A 19,630-nucleotide genomic window follows, 5' to 3' on the forward strand; every position below is an offset into this window, starting at 1 on the left:
TTAATTTTTTTCTTTTGAAGACCATGGGCAATGTACTTGAGATATCAGTTTTTAGCCAGGTATGGTGTCTCACAACTTTAATCTTAATACTTGACCAGAGAAAGGAAAATCGCCGTAAACTTGAGGCTAGCCTGCTCTACACAGCAAGATCTAGGCCAGAAGCAGCTATGCTACAGAACTATTCTTATTAAGAATAACTTAATAAAACTTTTTTTTAATAAGTTTCACAAGGGGTGGTGATATACACCTTTAAATTCCAGCACTCAGGAGGCAGAGGTTGGTGGATTTCTAAGAGTTGAAGGCCAACCTGGTCTATAGAATGAGCTCCAGGACGGACAGAGAACCCGAATGTGAAATAACCAAAGGTAGAGGTGGTGGCAGGGAATCTCACTTTGTTGCCATGGCTGGCCTGTAACTCATGTAGACCAGATGATTACGAACTCAGAGATCCACAGAACTCTGCCTCCCAACTGCTGAAATTAAAGATGTATACCATCATGCCTAGCTGTAATAGATTTTTTTTAAAAAGTTTTTACAGCTTACTTATTTATGTATGAGTGTTCTATCTGCATGTACATCTATGTATCGGATCCCATTATAGAAGGTTGTAAGTCACCATGTGGTTGCTGGGCATTGAACTCAGGACCTCTGGAAGAGCAGCCAGTGCTCTTAACCACTGAGTCATCTCTCCAGCCCGACTGTAACAGATTTTTAAAGGATATATTTTAATTCACCTGAAAGTTAGTATTTTGAAAGTGAAGTTGGGCAGTTGGCTTGAAAATATGGCTAGTTTCTCTGGAAGAGAACATTGGAAATGAGGGGGAAACTTGAAATAATTGAGTATAAGTAACCTAGAAGCAAAAAAGCACTCTCATGAAAACAGTTGAACAGAATCTGAAGAACCTCTGAAAAAGTCAAGCTTTCCATCCATACCAGCCTATATTATTCTGTATATTTAAAAACGAAACCCAGTGATTTCAGACTGTTACATTACCTGATGAGGCCTTTAGACATCCAAGTGAGGTCTGGTGTGATAATGTACAAGTCTAATATTGCTTCTGTTGACTGTTTGCTACAGAAATTCAAGCAAAGGGCTGAGACAATGACTTGATGCTTAACTGTGAGGACCAGAGTTCAGATCTGATAAATTCACTATAATGCTGGTTAGACATCTTCATATGACTATTCATATGAGCCACTCTGGGTTTGACTGAGACCTCACATCAATGATTAAAATGGAACAGTGACAGTGACAGAGAATGATCCCTGCCATTTACCTTGAGCCTCCACATGTGCAAAATACACATATACACAATACCGCACACAAAAAAAAAACCAGGGGTGGGGGAAACCAAGGAGAATATTGTCTCCATACTTCTGAAGGCAAGAAATGCGAAATCAGTGAAACCAAAAGGACGTTCCTTCGTTTTGAGGGCTCTGTGCTCCATTCTTTCTGGTCTGGTCTGGTAGGTAGTCATTATCACAGTCATGCGGCACTTATTCTCCACGGTCCCTAATAGTCCCTTCTACAAAAACACTAATCGGACAATCACAATATAGCAAATTACATTACAATATAACTATGTAAAGGTTCCTATTTCTGAAAGTCACATGATGACTTACTAGGCGTTAGTAGTTTAAAAGCTTAGAGTGGTTAGAGGTAGTTAAGTGTGTAAAAAAGCAAACTTGTTGTTTTGATACATTTCCTCCTTTTTCTTTATCTGGAGACTATTTTAGTGTTTATAATCAAACCCTCATAGACTAGATATTCAGTATGTTAACTTTGAACAGATGGGGAGAAATATGTAAATACCAGTATGGTTGTTAATTTATATACTATGCCAACTGACTATATAAAACTGGCAAACTTCGGGGTTGGGGATTTAGCTCAGTGGTAGAGCACTTGCCTAGCAAGCACAAGGCCCTGGGTTCGGTCCCCAGCTCCGAAAAAACAACAACAACAACAACAACAACAAAAACCCAAAAACTGGCAAACTTCCCCCAAAGTTGAAATAGAACTTGAGTCTTCAAAAATTCAAATGTGTATGTATACACATCTATATCTATATATGACCAAAACTAGCATCAGTAGCACAGTGGCTCTTCTTGGTTCTACAATTACCTGAATAAATGATGGAGACATCTTAGATGTTTCGTTAAAAATAAATAAAAATCCTACCAGCAAAGTTCTATTACTGGTGTGATGCCTGCTACATTTTATTATATTGACAGTCATCATCTGGAATGAAAATACTCTTGGGCTGGGGATTTAGCTCAGTGGTAGAGCGCTTACCTAGGAAGCGCAAGGCCCTGGGTTCGGTCCCCAGCTCCGAAAAAAAGAACCAAAAAAAAAAAAAAAAAAAAAAAAAAAAAAGAAAAGAAAATACTCTTACTGTAGTGTAACATTACAAACATCGAAAAGCACAGTGACTATGTTGATAGTTATATCATAGTTGCAATTACTAGAAAATGTGTATGTATAATTTACTCTTTTTTTTTTTTTTTCCTTTTCTTTTTTTCGGAGCTGGGGACCGAACCCAGGGCCTTGCGCTTGCTAGGCAAGCGCTCTACCACTGAGCTAAATCCCCAACCCCTAATTTACTCTTAAAACTTGTAGTGTTTGACTGCTTATATCAAAGATGTAACATTCAAAAATAATTTCCTTTGATTCATACTTACACGACGTAATCTCTGATCCTCCTAAGTGCTAGGATTAAAGACTTGTGTTTTTATTCCCAGTTTGTGGAGTACTGGGGAGCAAACTGAGGGCTTAGCATGATAAGAAGTATTTTATTCACCAAGCTACATTTCCAAACTAGGGAATCTACACACATACATACCGACCCCAGGCTAGAGTTTAAAGTTAAAATCCAAACTGCTAGCCTGTGGGTGGATTGCGCAGTAACAGTGCTTGTATACATGAGGCTCTAGGCTCAATTCCTACTACTATGGGAGGAGGAACATCAAACCAAAGTGATGTTGACACAGACTCTTTCTATGTAGTATTGTCTGTCCTCAAACTTGCTAAGTACATCGGGCTGATCTATGGCGTTCACCATGCCTGATCACGTGTTAATATTTAAAAATTTTTACTGTATCTGAGTATTTTGTCTGAATATATGTCTGTGTACCAAGCAGGAAATATCTAAACCCCAAGAACTGTAGTTACAGTTGTTAGCACAGTGTAGATACTGACCATTGAATATGGGTTTTCTAGTAGAGAAGGGGATGCTCTTAGCCACTAAGCCATCCATGTCTCTAGCCCTTTTGCTATTATTTTAAAAGCTTTGGGAGGCTAATTGTGATCAGAAAACACCAAACAAAAGCTAGGACATGTGACTAGCTTTTCTCTGAGAGGCTTTCCTTATTCCTCTACTGCCTACCACATTTAGAGCCACAGATCATTTCAGTTCATAAAACTAAGTTATTCCAGGTAAAATGAGCTTAGACAAGCAAGGTGTAGTGGCACACACCTTTAATTTTAGCACTTTTGAGGTAATTCTCTATATGCTCCAGGCTAGCATGGCCTACATAGTGAGTTCCAAAACAGCCAGTGCTACATAGTAATACCTTGTCTCAATAAAAACAAACAAAAGAAACAAACACAGGGCTTAGACATGCAATTTCCAGAAGTGCTATAAAAATTTGACAGAAATACTTTTATTTTTAAGGTGTCATGAACTTCCTGGTAGTACCTTAGTTAGGTTTCCATCTCTGACCACCATGGACAAGGCAACTCTTAGACAACACTTAAATGGGGCTGGTTTACAGGTTCAGAGTTTCAGTCCATTATCATCAAGATGGGAAACATGGGCAGTACTGGCACTGCTGAGAGTTCTACATCTTGTTCCAAAGGAAACCAGAAGACTGTCTTCCAGGCAGCTAGGAGAAGGTCTCAAAGCTCACTTCCACAGTGTCGCACTTCTTCCAACAAGTCCACACTACTAATAGTGCCACTCTCTGGGCCAAGCATATTCAAACACATGAGTCGATGGGGGCCAAACCTCTTCAAACCACTACAAGTAGAATTCTCATGAAATATGACTTCATGATTGCTAGACTCTAATACAGGATTTTTCATCTTGTCTTTTACTATTCTCAGTATAATCAAACACTGAAATATTTACTTATGTGACTATATAAGTCACACACAAAAATGTAAACTAACATTAATTAGGAAAATTTTCAAGATAAATTACTTAGAAATAATTTTTATAATCCCAACACTTAGGAGGCAAAAGGCAGGTAAGTGTAACTTTTTTCCCCCCCAGATAGGGTTTCTCATGGAACCCTGGCTGTCCTGGAACTTGCTTTATAGACCAAACTGGCCTCAAACTCAAAGATCCACCTGCTTTTGCCACCTTTCTGCTGGGATAAAAAGTGTGTATTACTACTATCTGGCTAAAAGAGATAACTCTTTAGAAAAAAACAAAAACAAACAATGTATGAAGAATAAATTCCTACCAGTGGGAGGGAGAAAAAAGAACCAAACAAGAGAAACAGGATTGTGATGCTAAAATGAAGCTTTTCAGTGTAGAGATACAGGCTCAGTGCTCAAGACTGTACTGCTATGGACACAAGTTTAGTTCCCAGCCTAGACACTGGGTGGCTCAGAACCGCCTGTAACATTAGCTCCAGGGCATTCAACAAACTTCTGGCCTACACAGACACTGCACATGATATCAAGAAAGTAGTTTTATATTTCTACTTAGTCAAATCTCCTGGGCCCTTTTTCTGGATAAATATTTTCAAGGATTAAAGTGATTACAAGTGAGATAAAAGCCACCAAAGTACTTATGATCCGTAAGGCTTTGAACCAGTTGGGATAATGTGGTAAGAGGAAAAGTTCATTATGTAATGCTATCCCTAAACCTATTATTAATGTAACTATGGCTTCATTGAGTCTTTCAGAAAATAGGATGGCTACCCATGAAAACAGAACAGGACTCATACTACTAGCTAAATTAATGTAGTCTGGTTTGGCCGGACTACCTTCCGGCAGAACAAAGCCCCATCTAATGCCTCCCAGGAAAGCTAAGAAACTGGCTCCATAGGCCATCTGAGTAAAAGCTAGTATGGGGAGATAAGACTTTGTTATTACCATGATGAGTGGTGGGGCAGCAAAGGGGATTAACCCCACCAGAGTTGTATATAAGGCTGGCTTTGGGCTATCGCGTAGGTAAGTGATGGTGCTTGGTTTCTTGGGGGGAAGGACTGCCTCCTTCTGCTGCTTTTTAGAGTTGCATGGTGACGCATGATAACATTGTATCTTCCTCATACACACTTGAAATGACGTGGAAAGCCAAGTTCTTGGAGACAAAGAGGAAAAGTCCCGTGGAAGACATGTCTTGGGAGAAAGTATATCTAGTCTGCTGGCTCTGAGTCTCACTGTAAAAGGGTTCTTTAGTATCTATAAAGGAAACAGAACCAGGGATAAAGCTTAAAAATAAGAACACATGGTACTCAGAAATGCATGCAGGCAAAACGATACATATATCAAGTAATAATTTTGGGGTTGGGAGATGCTCAGTAATTAGGCGCACTGGCTGTTTTTCCAGAGGACCCAGGTTTGATTCCTGCCATATGTGGTGGCTTACAACTAATTCTAATTCCAGTTCAAGGAAATCTTACACCTTCTTCTAGTCCCCACACACACGACATGCAGGTGGAACATGACATACATGTAGGCACAACACGCATACACATAAAAAACCTCTTAAAATATTATTTTGAAATTAAAAGAAAAAGGAACAGCTATTTACCAGTCTTGGCAAGCCCCCAGAAACATGCTGGGAATGCTTGCATGCTGGCCTTTACTCCTTTTGTCTTCAGTTAGAAAGCTTTTCCTTCAGCTACCTACATGGCCTTAATTTTCTAGCTGTTCTATTTAGGCTATATAATCCTGTCTATTCTAGTCTGGCAGGATTTCTTCTTATTTACATGTGTGTGGGTCCCTTCAGAGGAACTCCAAGTCCTGGAAAGCTGGAGTGACAGTGGTTGTGAGCCACACAACACGGGTACTGGAATCAAACTAAGCCCCCAGTATGTGCTTTCAACAAAGCTGAGCTCTCCTCCTGGTCCTCTCTGCTCATGATATTGCCTATTCTCTTTCCTGATGTATAGTACTCCATAGCAGTTACTATTTGACATAGTAAATGTTTTACTTATTTATAATTTGCCCATTATTTTCCTTCCTCATTTGAATACAAATATTTATATCTGCCATACCCAGACAGTTATTGACAAGTAGTGATCAACTAACCTTTGAAGATGCTCCAGAAATTTTCTGGATGAAGTGAAGCATTCTGGTTTCTACTCAAGAGTTTTGTTCCCAGAAGATGCAATTCTGATTCATGTATTTTTACAGTTGAGGAGGATAGCTGAATTTAAAGCAATGTCCTATACATAAGGCAAGATACCGCTTAGTTATCTACATTTTATACATTTATAAGAAGTCATTAAAATCTCTTCGATGAAGCATGATTTATTGATTTATTTATGTATTTATTTGCCACACATTAAGGAAATAAGTTTTGAGTTTTTTGTTTTTTGGGTTTCTTTTTCCTGGAGAATAATTTTAGTTTTGGCTGTTTTGTTTAACAAAAAAGCAATGTGAAACTGAACATCTGGATTTAGCATATATCTCTACCACTTTGTTAAGCACCAGTGATGTACTAGTTTTCTCATCTTTAAAACTGACAGTTACATCTTTTGTTCCCGCTAACTTTAGTTATTGTGTACTTCAGGGCTGCAGAATTTTTACACTAAAAGTGAGGAACAACCACTAATATCGCTTTGTTGTGAACCAAGCAATGTAGTTAGATCTTTTCCACATATTAATTCTTCACCTTTTGGAACTCAGTAACCAGTGTAGCACATGTTTTTCTAATTTTGGAGTATTATAATGTGACAAGCTGAAGCTCAGAGACAGAAGGTGATGTGGAAATTAAAAACTAAAAGCCCATAGTCAATTCGCCCAATCCACGAAAAAAACGCCAAAATGTTTTCAGTTCGCCAACGCAAATACCACAAACTGGGAACTTCCAGCCGACACTTTAGATAGGAGCGGAATTTAGAAACAAATGGTCCTTACCACTCCTGGGGCAACTATACCAACCCGTAGTGACCTCCCACCACCACCACCTCACCAACGTGTACCCTCGACAACCCTGAAACATACCTGCCACCATCACGCGGCGCCAGAGTTGCACGACAAATTGAACCAGAAACACAGAAGCAACACTTCCGGCAACTGTTATCGCAGGGCTTCCACTTCCTGAGGGCAGGAAAATGAGTCCGGATGGGAATTTACGGTAGTTAAGTTCCGACTCTCAGTTTTTGAGAGCTTCCCTCCCTCAGTTATTTTACTTTTTTTTTTTTTTTTTTTTTTTTTTTTTGCTTCTTTTTTTCGGAGCTGGGGACCGAACCCAGGGCCTTGCGCTTCCTAGGCAAGCGCTCTACCACTGAGCTAAATCCCCAACCCCTTACATTATTTTTAATGTGTGTGCTCATGCACTTTTAGTGCATGTGTCCACAGAGGCCAGAAGCCTGGATCTCCCACAGTGTAAGTATTGTGAGTTGAACTGAGGTTCTCTGTCAGAGCAGTAAGCGCTTTAACCGCAGAGCTGCCTTTGAAGTCCCGTAAGCTAGTCTAAAATATTAATTCTACTTGAAATTGGCTTTCAGATACCTTACAAATCTCTATTCCAGGATTTTTAACCATATATATATATAAAATCAACCCTAGTAACAGTAGTGGAAGAGGCTAGGAAGAGACTTAGAATTGGTCGAATTGGTGTACGGATTTTTTTTTTCTTTTTAAGGACAAGATCGCATGGGATTCTTTGCAAAACAACGGAGTCCAGTCGACTGGACATATCTTTCTCCGCATTTGAGTATTTTATTACTACTACTGCGCGAGAATGGAGGGATGATTTTTTTACTTTATTCTCTTACTATTACCTAGAAATTACATTAAGGAATACAGAGGACTGGGACCCAACATTCAAAATTCTATGAATCAAGGTGTGGTGTTACGGGCATTGGGATTGGAGGTCATCTAGGAAGTCACATCATCGTTGAATTTATCCACTTGTGTGATTTATAAGCCCCCTCTTCCACTCCCCAACCTGCTATCTGCCGGCCAAAGGAGCAGACACCAAGTACTTTGAGCGTTTATGGTTCTTTGAGCAAAAAGCTGAGACAAAAGGAGAGTTTACATAGGGACCCTTTTTGGCTTATTTCTCCATTCTAAATAGTACAACTAACTTCCTGAAACATTTGTTTCTAGTGAGAAGCAGCTGTCCACCAGTTTTATTTCCTTCTCTGGCAAGGTTTTACAGTCCCTTCCTGTCATGCAATACCCAAGGGAGTGCTAATAGACTCCTTGGGGATTTATTAGCAAAGACAGGGCTGGACTAGAAAGGCTCTGTGAGGCCTGCAATGCCCATGAACTACAACTCCCGGCGGGTAGTGCGTCGACACCGCCGCGCATGCCTTTAGTGCTGGGGCGGGAGTATGTGTGTCTGTGGCATGCCCAGGACTGTAGTTTCAACGGCGCGCGCACGGGAAAGGAGGGGCAAAGGTGTACAGAGAGAGCTCGGAAAACACGCTCTTCCACTTCTTGTTTGCTAATTCTAGTAGTTGGCGAAGCATCTGGTTCACAATCGAGGTGTGAGAGGGTGAAGAAAAAATGGGCAGGGGAAGAACTGGTAAAAATATATCCACCCATATTCACATGCTCCCAGGCCGGAGGTCGGGGTAGGGAGCTTTAAGGGGCTGTGCTGAAAATGGCTGGTCCTTGCCTCAAGAGCAACGCAAGGAAAGGCGAAAGGCTTTGCGTACGGGAAAGCCCACGGGCCCGGTATCGCGCTGATGAGCGCCGGGGGCGGGGCGGGAAAAAAAAAAAACCGCTGCGGGAACAGCCCAACGTTTACGGAGCGAGCCGCCGGCGCCCGGGCGGGGTCACGGAAACAAGAGCTCACGCATGCGCGTGCGCCTCTGCTAGTGGGCGTGAAGGAGGCGGGCCGAAGCGGCAGAGGGAGGGCCCAGCTGGTCGTCGCTCCTCCTCCACCCGCTCTGCCCCCTCCTGGGCCTTGTGGGCCGGGCAGCCATTTTGGGAAGAGCTTTGTTATGGTTGTGGGCTAGTCACCTCTGCTGGTCGGAGAAGCTGGGGACGCGTCCTTAGACGCCGCGAGTCGTCCTTGACCGTAGCCCCGCCGCTGCCGGGTGAGTGCGGGTTCTGGATACAGAGCAGAAGGAGACCTCGAGTCGTCCCGGCACGGGCTCCGCCGGCTGCCTAACTGGCCGTCTATGAAAACTAGTTGGAAGAAGGTCTTGCACAGGTGGTTGGGTGTGGGTCTACGGCGGTGGACCAGAGGAACTAGGAGTTGTCTAGTTGGAACGTCCCCCTCCCCCCACCCCCCCAACGGGAGGAGCCTTGCACACTAGCGTCGCCGCGGCGGTTCCAGAGCTCTCCGACTTCAACTTCAGTTCCCGGTCGGAAACGCTCACCTGCGGCTCCCGGCTCCGGCTCCTTTCCAAGAGTTCCGGCTTGGTAGTGGTTGAGTGATTTGGTTTACTCGGTTTTTTAATTCTTTTATTTTATCTTTCCTTAAAATAAGAGCCGAAGGCTTCTGTTTTCCAGTTAAGAGAAACTTAACGAGGAAAAAGTCGTGTAAGTCAAATGTGGAATATCTGGGGGAAAGGGAACTTCCACGCCCGGAGTTGGGGTTCTCCCGGGTAGGGAGACCTTTTCAGAGCTTCAGATTGTTTTACCAGTTTCTACCAAACTCCGTCCCATCGGGGAGGTTTGATTGGTTGAAATGGCTTAACTAGTTGTTTTTATTCCATGCTAAATCTCCCCAACCCATAAAATTAAAACGATACCGAATCTAAAATGGCTGTAGCCTTGAGAAGTACCCTGTTTAAATGCTTAAATATAATATTTCAGTCGTTTTTCCCTATGGGACGTTAAATCTTCGGAGTTTTTGTCAGATGGCCTCTTTGGAGAGGGTAGGTGAAAGCGAAGGTGAGGCTCAGGAAGTTTACTGCAAAAGTTTACATAAGAATGGGTGCGGTTTTTTTGTTTTTGTTTTTTTGGAAGTTGTGAATAGTTCTGAAATTGTGCTGTGGTATCAGTTTTGTCTGCCACTTTTGTACTCTGAGGTTGGCGTGTATAATGTGTTGAATAGTTTAACTTTGATAACTCTTATACACCGGTTGAAGTTAGTGGCGGTTCATGTTTTTTGTTTAGTAATAAGCCACTTTCCTCTGTAAATCTCATCAAAAACTAAAGTGAATACTAGACTTAAGTAGACTGAAATTTGTAGTTTGTTGGTGGTCACGTTTGTTTGTTTTCAAGATGGTTTTCTCTGTATAGCCCTGTCCATTCTGGAACTCACACTGTAGACCTTGCTGGGCTCGAACTCGGATTCCTTGTCTGGGATTAAAGGGCTTGTGTATCACTACTGCTCAGCTGGAGGTCTCATGTTTTTTAAAGTAGTTTTCACCTTAGAATCCATGAACTTTGGGCATTTACAAAATAAGCAATTTTGGAGGTGAAAATATGTTCAGAAGTGCAATGCTAGGTGACTGTGCCCCCCCTACTTTTTTTTTTTACTAAAGGCATTCTTTGCTTACAAAACAAAAAGACCCTGCTAGAAGTGCAACAGAAACAAAAGCAAATTTTAATTTTTGGAAAAGTATGATTGAGTTGTAATTTCTGTCTATTCAAAAGATAAAATAGAGTGCAAATTGTGGATCTTTGAAGATTCATTCACAGGATAAACCTGACACCTTTCATAGAGTTGGTTTCAGTTATTTTTATACATTGGTTTAGACAGGAAAGTTTTGGTTCTGGGAATTTTTTTTTTTTATGTGTATGAGTATTGTGTCTGCATGTATGCCTGTATAAATATGCAGACAGGGCCCATTGAGGTCAGAAAATACTGGATCCCCTGGAATCCCAGCGCTCTTAACTGCTAAGCCATCTCTTCAACCCCAGGAAATATTTATTATTTATTTTGTTGGTCCTGGAAGAAAATCATTTAAAGTTCTTTTTAAAAATTATAGTTGCTTTCTGTTTTGATATTATTATTTTACAGTATTTGGGAGAGACTACCTTAAATTTACCTTTTTACCTCTTTTCTGAGTGTTCTAAAATGCCTTGCATTTATTTTTTGGGCTAACTATTCATTTGGTTGATTGTGGACAGTGTGCTTTCAGAATTCTTAAAGTTGGGAGGCGGAATGGGAAGCCTTTATTTTGAATTAACAGAATTCTTTTTGTTTGTTTGTTTGTTTGTTTGATTGATTGAGATGGGGGTTTTTATGTGTAGTGCTGGCTGACCTAGAACTCACTCTGTAGACCAGGCTGTTCTGGAACTAGTATTTACCTGCCTACGCATGCTATGATTAATTAAAGGAGTACACCACCATGTCTGGCTTTTCTCTTTTCCAGCATTTCAATAATTTGTACATGTTAAGAAATCTGTGACTGGGGCTGGGGATTTAGCTCAGTGGTAGAGCGCTTACCTAGGAAGCGCAAGGCCCTAGGTTCGGTCCCTAGCTCCGAAAAAAAGAACCAAAAAAAAAAAGAAAAAGAAATCTGTGACTGTATTTCTGTGTGTGTCTCTATATACATATACATAGAATCACTTATTTGAGACTGTCATACTGTGTACAACAGTGGGTCTCAGTGACCCTTCTAATGCTGAGACCTGATGTGGTGAGGAACCCCCCACCTTAAAATTATTGTGTTTCTACTTCAGAATTGTGATTTTTCTGCTGTTAGGAATTATAATGTAAACATCTGATGTGACCCCTTGAGCCCACAGGTAAAAAACACTGGTATAGAGTCATGTTGATCTGGAAGTCATAGAGATCCCCTTGTTTCTGCCTTTCCTATGGTAAAATTAAAGGCATTCTCCCCTGTACCTGGCTACTTTTTCTTTTCTTCTTCTTTTTTTTTTTTTTTTTTTTTTTTTTTTTTCTATTTTTCGGAGCTGGGGACCAAACCCAGCGCCTTGCGCTTGCTAGGCAAGCGCTCTACCACTGAGCTAAATCCCCAACCCTACTTTTTATTTTCAATGTGGGTGATTAAACCCAGGCTAGTGCATGCTACAAATATGTCACAAACCTATATAACTATCAGCCTATAATTTGTTTTCTAATAGAATTAATTTATTATTAGTGTGCATGAATGTTTTGCCTGTGTGTGTGTGCATCACATGTGTGTCTGGCACCCTCAGAGGTATGTGTCAGGCCTTGGATCCCTGGGATTGAAGTTACAGACAATTAACTTGGGTTCTTGGGATTGAACTCAGGTTCTCTGAAAGAACAAGCAGTCTTTTTTTTTTTTTTTTTTTTTTTTCTTTTTTCTTTTTTTTTTCTTTTTTCTTTTTTCTTTTTTTTTTTTTTTCTTTTTCCGGAGCTGGGGACCAAACCCAGGGCCTTGCGCTTGCTAGGCAAGTGCTCTACCACTGAGCTAAATCCCCAACCCCAAGAACAAGCAGTCTTAACCACCTAACCAAATCTCCAGCCCATATGATTTGTTTATTTATTTATTTGTTTATTTATTTATGGTTTTTCGAGCTCTAGGGTTTCAAGCTAGCCCTGACTGTCCTGGAACTTTGTAAACTGCTGGCATTGAACTCAGAGATCTACCTGCCTCTGCCTCCCAGGTGCTGGGATCAAAGGTGTGTGCCACCACTGCCCAGCTCTGTTTACATATATATATATATATGGAGGGGGAGAGAGGGTGATTGATCTTTTTTATATGAGTACACTGTAGCTGTCTTCAGACACACCAGAAGAGGGCATTGGAACCCATTACAGATGGTTGTGAGCCACCCTGTGGTTGCTGGAAATTGAACTCAGGACCTCTGAAAGAATAGTTGATACTCTTAACCGCTGAGCCATCTCTCCAGCCCTATGATACAGTTTTTTAAATCCTCATTTAAACAGTTCTCAATCTTCCTTCAGAAGACAGCAAATCTTAATTTTAATAGTTTAAGACTAATGTGCCAGGAGAGTGTAAAAATAAATCAGTTTTTCCTTTCCCGGTCCTGCTCACAGAAGGAAGACTCTGAGACTAAATATTAATAAATGCCTAGCCATAAGCTTCGGCTCTTTTCCTGACTAGCTTGTAACTTATTTAACCATTTAAACTATTATGTGTCTACCATGTGGTTAGTTACCTCTCCTTCATTCTCAGCCCTCTGCCTCCTCAGCATCTCCCTCAGTGTCTCTCCAAGTTCATCTACCTTCTGGCTTTCCAGTCTTTTATCTCTTATTACTTCCCAGAATCTTCTCTCTTCTTGCCAGTGTCCCACCTCCTATTTCCTGCCTCAACTTATTGGCCATCAGTTTTTTATTGACAGATGATATTTATAAGAGATTCTCTCTACATGTGCAGAATGCTTTTTTCTCCCTTCCAGACTAGCACTATTTACCCTGGAACTTACTTTGTAAATAGACCAGGCTAGCTTCAAACTCAGAGATCTACTTGCTACTGCCTTCCAGGAGCTGGGGTCAAAGGTGTGTATTCCCATGCCTGGGTCAAAATACTTTTCATTTATTAAATTAATTAATAGTGGTTGTGAACCAATATTGTGGGGTTGGTTTTTTGTTTGTTTTTTTACCTTCCTGATACTGGGAATTAAACTGACACCTCATGGATGTTAAACCAATCCTCTTATGCCTAATTGTATCTCTAGTGTTACTTAAGACAAGGTCTTAAGTTATCATGGCAGTCCTTGACCTGTGAACATCCTGCTTTGCCTCCTTTCAGGTAGCTGTGATTGCATGTGTGTGACATCATGCTTTGCTAAGCAGATGGTTGGTTTTTTTTTTTTTTTTTTCCTTACTTGGTAGTTGAGAAAAATGAAGGTGAGACTCATTTGTCCAGTAGACAAACCTAAATGGACTGTCAAGGTGCTTGACTGTGGCCTTTAACTAGAGTGCTGTGTGTAGGTATTTGTTTTTGTTCTTATGTGGTTGGTTGAGGATTTTTGTTCTGTTATGCTTTGTTTTGAGACCTGGTCTCACTCTGTAGATGACAGTTGTGTCAAACTCTTAATAGAGATCTGCCTGCTTCTGTCTTCCTAGTGCTTAAGTTAAAGGCCTGTGCCACATCGACCTTAGTTGATTTTTTTTTTGTTTGTTTAGTTTTTCAGTGATGGAGGTTGAACTGCCCTACCCCATCCCCAGTCCTGACAGCTTTTAAGCATGAAAGTTAAACTGTTGTAACAGGGACATGAGCCATTTTAAGGCATCCTAACAAAAATGGTTTCTAGAAAAGGCAAAATTTAGGTCAGGCAAGATAGCTCAGTTGGGTAAAGTTATTTGCTGCCAAGCCTGAGAGGATCTGAGCTTGATCCCTGAGATCCACATGGTTGTTAGTAGAGTATATTGTCCTTTGACCTTCACACTCATGCTGTGTGATAAAAAAGAAAAGAAAGGCAACTTTGAGCCAGGGAGATAGCTGGGGCATAAAGTATTTGCCTTACAAGGACTTAGATTGATATCTACAGATCTCCTGTGCAAGCCCAGAGACAAGAAAATCCCTAGAACACATGGACCTAACTGGCATGCACAGCAGCAAATGAGACCCTGTCTCAGGCAAGTGAGAAAGCATGGACTGACATTGGAAATGGGCCTCTTAACTCCATTGTGCAGTGGCACATGTAGGAACACACATCACATACACGGGTCTGTTTTTCTTATTTAGTTATTTATTATATATAAGTACACTGTAGCTGTCTTTGGACCAGAAGAGGGCACTGGATCCCATTACAGATGGTTGTGAGCCACCATGTGGTTGCTGAGAATTGAACTCAGGATCTCTGGAAGAGCAGCCAGTGCTCTTGGCCACTGAGCCATCTCTCCAGCCCCGGGTCTGTTTGCCTGCCTGCCTGCCTGCCTGCCTGCCTGCCTTCCTTCTGAATTTGTGTTGTGGGAGGGTCTTGGTATACAGATAAGATAGTATTTACTTTGTAGGTCATTGTAATTGGTGTTGTCTAGAATTTAGATTGTTTTGTTTGTGCTGGAGAGAGAGCTAACACCTCAAATTACTTTTAAAACAAACCCAATGATTTCTGTTTGCTACTACACTCAGCCTCAAACAAAACTACCCAAAGTCAAAATACTAAAAAAAATGGTTTTATGAGAAAAGCTGAACTTCTTCTGTCCATAACATATTTTAATTGTAAGGTTCATTCATTACTTAATATACTATTAATTGAATTTTATAGTTTTCTATAACTAAAAGTTATAGAAAGGCAACTATTACTTTATATTCCTCTACCAAGGCAATCATCAGCCCATAACTGCTTTATTTGACAAACCAATTTTTCAGCAAAGTGAGCACTGGAGGTGTCACTGTTAGCATAGGTTTCCGTGTCCTGGGGGCTGTGGTGGAGTATCTAGTAGACAGACCATAAAGCAGTTATTTCCACAACAAAAAGACTTCACAGTTTGCCAGCTGAAGTATAAAAATACAGGATAACAGCATAGCTATAGTTTCCTTCTGAAGGAGGGTAGATGACAAAGCTGGTGCTGGTTCTGGGTATCTGGCCCAGGGCTCTGTACATGACATGCTACCAATGAGTTACACATCATGAGTTTAGTTGTCTTTCTTAAAGAAATTGATTTTAAATATTTATTTATTTTATGTATGTGAATACACTGTAGCTGTCTTCAGACACACCAGAAGAGGGCATCGGCTCTCTTTACAGATGGTTGTGAGCCACCATGTGGTTGCTGGGAATTGAACTCAGGACCTCTGGAAGAGCAGTCAGTGCTCTTAACCACTGAGCCATCTCTCCAGCCCAAGAAATTGATTTTAAAATCCTCATCAAGTGTATCTTTTTTCTGTGACCAACCAGACTACTTTGCTTTATTAAGACTAAAAGCCAAATCACTAGACTAAAAAAATTAAACAAATGGTTTAGGATTGGCTGTACTTTACATTTGCCTTCAAAACCCTTATTTATATTTAAAAGTTTAAATTTTCATTTATTTTTGGTATCTATAGATACATTTATAGAATAATTGACATCTGTTTTTAAAATCCCTTTTTAAGATTTTTACATATTTGTTTCTATGAGTATGGAATGTGTTTTTGGAGACCAGAAGAGGGCTTCAAATCCCTTGGAACTGGAGTTACAGGCAATAGCGAGCTCCCTTGTCATTACTGGAAACCAAGCTCTATTAATACCTATTTTAAACAAATGCTAAAAGGCAAAAGATTATATATTAGACTCCATTTTATTTTATTTTTGAGACAGGGTCTTAACTGTCCGCTTGCCTTTGTCTCTGGGGTGCTGGGACTAAAGGCATATGCCATTACACCTGGCACATTGAACTCTTGAGATATGTATGGGGGGTGGGGTTGTATGCATGTCTCTGTACATACGTTGAGGAGTGAGGTCAGAGAACAATTTCTGCAGTAGTTCTTTGCTTCTAGCATGTGGGTCCCAGGGATGGAGCTCAGGTTGTTGGACTTTTCCAGCAGATGCCAATAATCACTGAGCCAGCCTCCTAGCTGTGTTGGACCCCTACAGCGTGTAAAAATGATTGTGAGTTGTGAGGGCTGGAGAGTTGACTCGGTGGGTAAGAGCACTGACTGCTTTTGCAGAGGACCCAGTTTCAGGTCCCAGCATCCATGTGGTGGGTCACAGTTTTCTCCAGTCTCGACTTTGTGCATGCTACAGAATCACTCTGAGCTGAGTCACATGAGACGAGATTTTTTTTTTAATGTTTTATTTTGTATGTATATGAAGGTTAGGGGACTTTTTAGGAATTTAAGAAATATTCACATGAGATAATAAAAAGTCTTTTACATAAATATACCCTTTCAAGGTCAGTACAGTTTGAAATTATTGATAAAAGTTAGCTCCTTTTATTTGTTTCAGATAAACAGGTTATCTTAGTTTAGACTGGCCCAGATATCTTGATAATCCATCTTCTTTAGTGCTAGAACTACAGGCATAAGCCACCACGCTTGAGTAGAAAAAAATGGTTTTCTTTACTGAATAACTTGTTTATAACATGTTTAGTATAGTGACTTTAAGAGCAGATGTAAAAAAAATATATTTTTCCTGGTTTTAAAATCTTGGGGTTTTAATATTTAAATGTTAAGGATTTAACATAGAATTCTTGATCCTGAGTTAATTTTCCAGCATTGTAAAAATAAAAGTGAATAACCTTAAAATTTCATAAACAGAACATGGTAATGGTAATTACTACTACTACTACTAATAGTAATGACTACTTCGCACTCTGGTAATCCTAGCTCTTGGGATGAGGAGGCAGGAGGACTGGGTTCCCCCGCTTCACACTAGTGAGTGAGTTGGAGACCATCCTGGACCAAAAGCAAACAGGGCAGGGGTTCTGCAGTGAGGAACAGTTGCGTTTGCAGAGGACCCAGGCAGGTTTGGTTCCCAACAGCCACATGGTGGCTCACAACAGTCTGCAACTCTAGTTCAAGGGATCTGATGCCCAATTCTGACCTACATACAAGCACATGATGTGCATAAATACAGACACTTAAAAAGCAATTATCACCAACGATATGTTTTATGTTCTATGCTCTGGTACAGTTTGCCTTTTTTTTTTTTTTTTTTTTTTTTTTTTTTGGTTCTTTTTTTCGGAGCTGGGGACCGAACCCAGGGCCTTGCGCTTCCTAGGTAAGCGCTCTACCACTGAGCTAAATCCCCAGCCCCGCAGTTTGCCTTTTATTTTAACACTTCTCATTTGAATCTGTTTGATTTTAGATTTAGTTCTTACTTGTTTGATATTATTAGGTTTGCTTGCATTAAACATTTGTGTTCTTTGAATGTAACAGAGCATTAGAAGACTACCTGAGAAAGGTAGCAAATGTTGCTATTTATTACTTTCTGAAAATTTCCTGAAATTTTCAGGAGCAGGTACAATGATAGCATTTATCACTGGCAGGATTTTTGTGTTAGTCTACTAATTGATTTTTTTATTGCATATTTATTTACATTTCAAATGCTAATCCCTTTCCCAGTTTCCCGTCCATAATCCTCCATCACATCCCCCCAACTAATTGATTTTTAAGATGATCTTTTATTGCTTTTCTTAAAAATTATTTTTTACATTTTGTGTGTGTGTGCGTGTGTGTGTGTGTATAGGTCAGGAATCTGTTTTCATTTTTACTTTATGGGTTCTGGGGATCATAGTTGGTTAATGAGGTTTAATATCAGACTCTAACATCTAAACCATCTCACCAGCCCGTATAGTATTTGTTTTAGCCCCCTTTATATTGGGATTTTTTTTTAAGATTTATTATTTTATTTATATGAGTCCACTGTAGCTGTTTTCAGACACACCAGAAGATCCCATTATAGATGGTTGTGAGCCACCATATGGTTGTTGGGAATTGAACTCAGGACTTCTGAAAGAGTCAGTGCTCTTAACCACGGAGCCATCTCTCCAGCCCCTATATTGGCATTTTATTAATTTTATTGGGAGAAGATGCTGAAGAGGCTGTGTACATGAGTTTGCATACCCAAGTTTTGCCAGTGAGCTACAAAGAAAGAAAGACCATTGAGCATTCATCCCTTTGGCAGTCGTTACCTTGCTAGTCGGAGCCGTTTCCTAAGGCAGCTAGCTCTTCCTGTGTTGTGACTATGGCATTGGGTTCAACTGCTTCGTTTCTGTTGTTGTTTTACGTTTGCCAAAGCAACAACTTCTCCTAATTCTCTGAACTCCATTGGTGTTTTGATATTCCTTTCCTAATTAACTTACCTAAATTTGGTTTCTTTTTGTTTGTTTTCAGCTAAAAATGCCTTGATTTGTAGAATTTGCATTCTCTAGTACATTTATTTTTATAAGAATTTACATATTTTTATCTGTAGGTATGTCTGGAAGAGAGTGTCAGATCTCCTGGGACAGGAGTTAAAGACAGGTGTGAGCTTCCATGTGGGCACTAGGAATTGAACCCAAGGCCTGGAAGGGCAACCAGAGCTATTAACCGCTAGCCCTATTTTATTACTTCTAATTATGGTAGCTTTTTAAAAAAACAAAACAAAACAAAACATTTATTTATTTATTATGTATACATCATAGAGCTTTCTGCCTGCATGTATGCACCTGCAGGCCAGAAGAGGGCATCAGATCTCATTACAGATGGTTGTGAGGCACCATGTGGTTGCTGGGAATTGAACTCTCGACCTCTGGAAGAGCAGACAGTGCTCTAACCTCTGAGCCATCTCTCCAGCCCATGGAGCAGTCTCTGGTCTTGGCCGTCTTCGGAGCTCAAGGAGACTCTCCTGCCTCTGCCTCCTGAGTAATAGGATTAAAGGCATGCGCCAACACTTCTGGGAGTTTTTGTCTTCTGTTAAGCCCACAAAATAGGGGTTTTATGAAGACATTCTTAATATTTATCATTGTACCTTGGTTATATTTGACCTTATCCTCCTTTACCCCTTCCTGCTAATCTTCCCCTCCTAAATAGTCCTCTTTCTTTTATGTCCTCCATGTTGAGAGAAGACACAATATTTGTCTCCCCATTTCCGTTTCCTTCTCTTCCCCTTCCTCCCTATGTCAGCTACTTTTTTGTTGCTATGCTCAGAAAGAATTATTTTGCTTTATTGTACCAGGGG

The 19,630-nt window shown here is 40.4% G+C and overlaps 2 protein-coding genes across 10 annotated transcripts in view; one reads left to right on the forward strand and one right to left on the reverse strand.

Annotated features, from left to right (window-relative positions):
- Positions 1-3,644: 3,644 nt before the first annotated feature.
- Positions 3,645-9,411, reverse strand: Tmem69 (transmembrane protein 69). Of its 2 annotated transcripts, XM_063288339.1 has the most exons (4): positions 9,152-9,411; positions 7,181-7,276; positions 6,263-6,399; positions 3,645-5,410 (listed from the first exon to the last, which is right to left on the reverse strand). In XM_063288339.1, exons 3-4 carry the CDS (start codon positions 6,302-6,304, stop codon positions 4,709-4,711), a joined length of 744 nt encoding a protein of 247 aa, XP_063144409.1. In that variant the 5' UTR covers positions 6,305-6,399; positions 7,181-7,276; positions 9,152-9,411; the 3' UTR covers positions 3,645-4,708. The 2 variants fall into 2 exon arrangements, with proteins under 2 accessions (XP_063144409.1, NP_001030173.1); NM_001035001.2 differs by lacking the exon at positions 9,152-9,411 and having other exon boundaries at positions 7,181-7,223.
- The window catches only part of Gpbp1l1 (GC-rich promoter binding protein 1-like 1), a 42,112-nt gene continuing 29,757 nt past the window's right edge, over positions 7,276-19,630 (forward strand). For 2 of the 8 annotated variants that reach the window (XM_063287738.1, XM_063287739.1), the window contains exon 1: positions 8,975-9,228. The gene's annotated coding sequence lies outside the window, so the exon portion shown is untranslated. Of the gene's footprint in view, positions 7,565-8,523; positions 8,672-8,974; positions 9,229-9,432; positions 9,677-19,630 lie in introns of those variants that run through there. The other 6 variants (XM_063287734.1, NM_001402104.1, XM_063287736.1 and 3 more) reach the window with 6 other exon arrangements.

This window comes from Rattus norvegicus, chromosome 5, assembly GCF_036323735.1.
Source record: "Rattus norvegicus strain BN/NHsdMcwi chromosome 5, GRCr8, whole genome shotgun sequence".
In the NCBI taxonomy this organism is placed as follows: Eukaryota; Metazoa; Chordata; class Mammalia; order Rodentia; family Muridae; genus Rattus; species Rattus norvegicus.

Excerpts from the sequence above, each read along its gene's own strand:
- Tmem69 (XM_063288339.1), bottom strand. The coding sequence starts at position 6,304 with ATGCTTCACTTCATCCAGAAAATTTCTGGAGCATCTTCAAAG. Across the intron at positions 5,411-6,262 it reads TTTCTGGAGCATCTTCAAAG|ATACTAAAGAACCCTTTTAC; the intron begins GTTAGTTGATCA and ends TTTCCTTTATAG.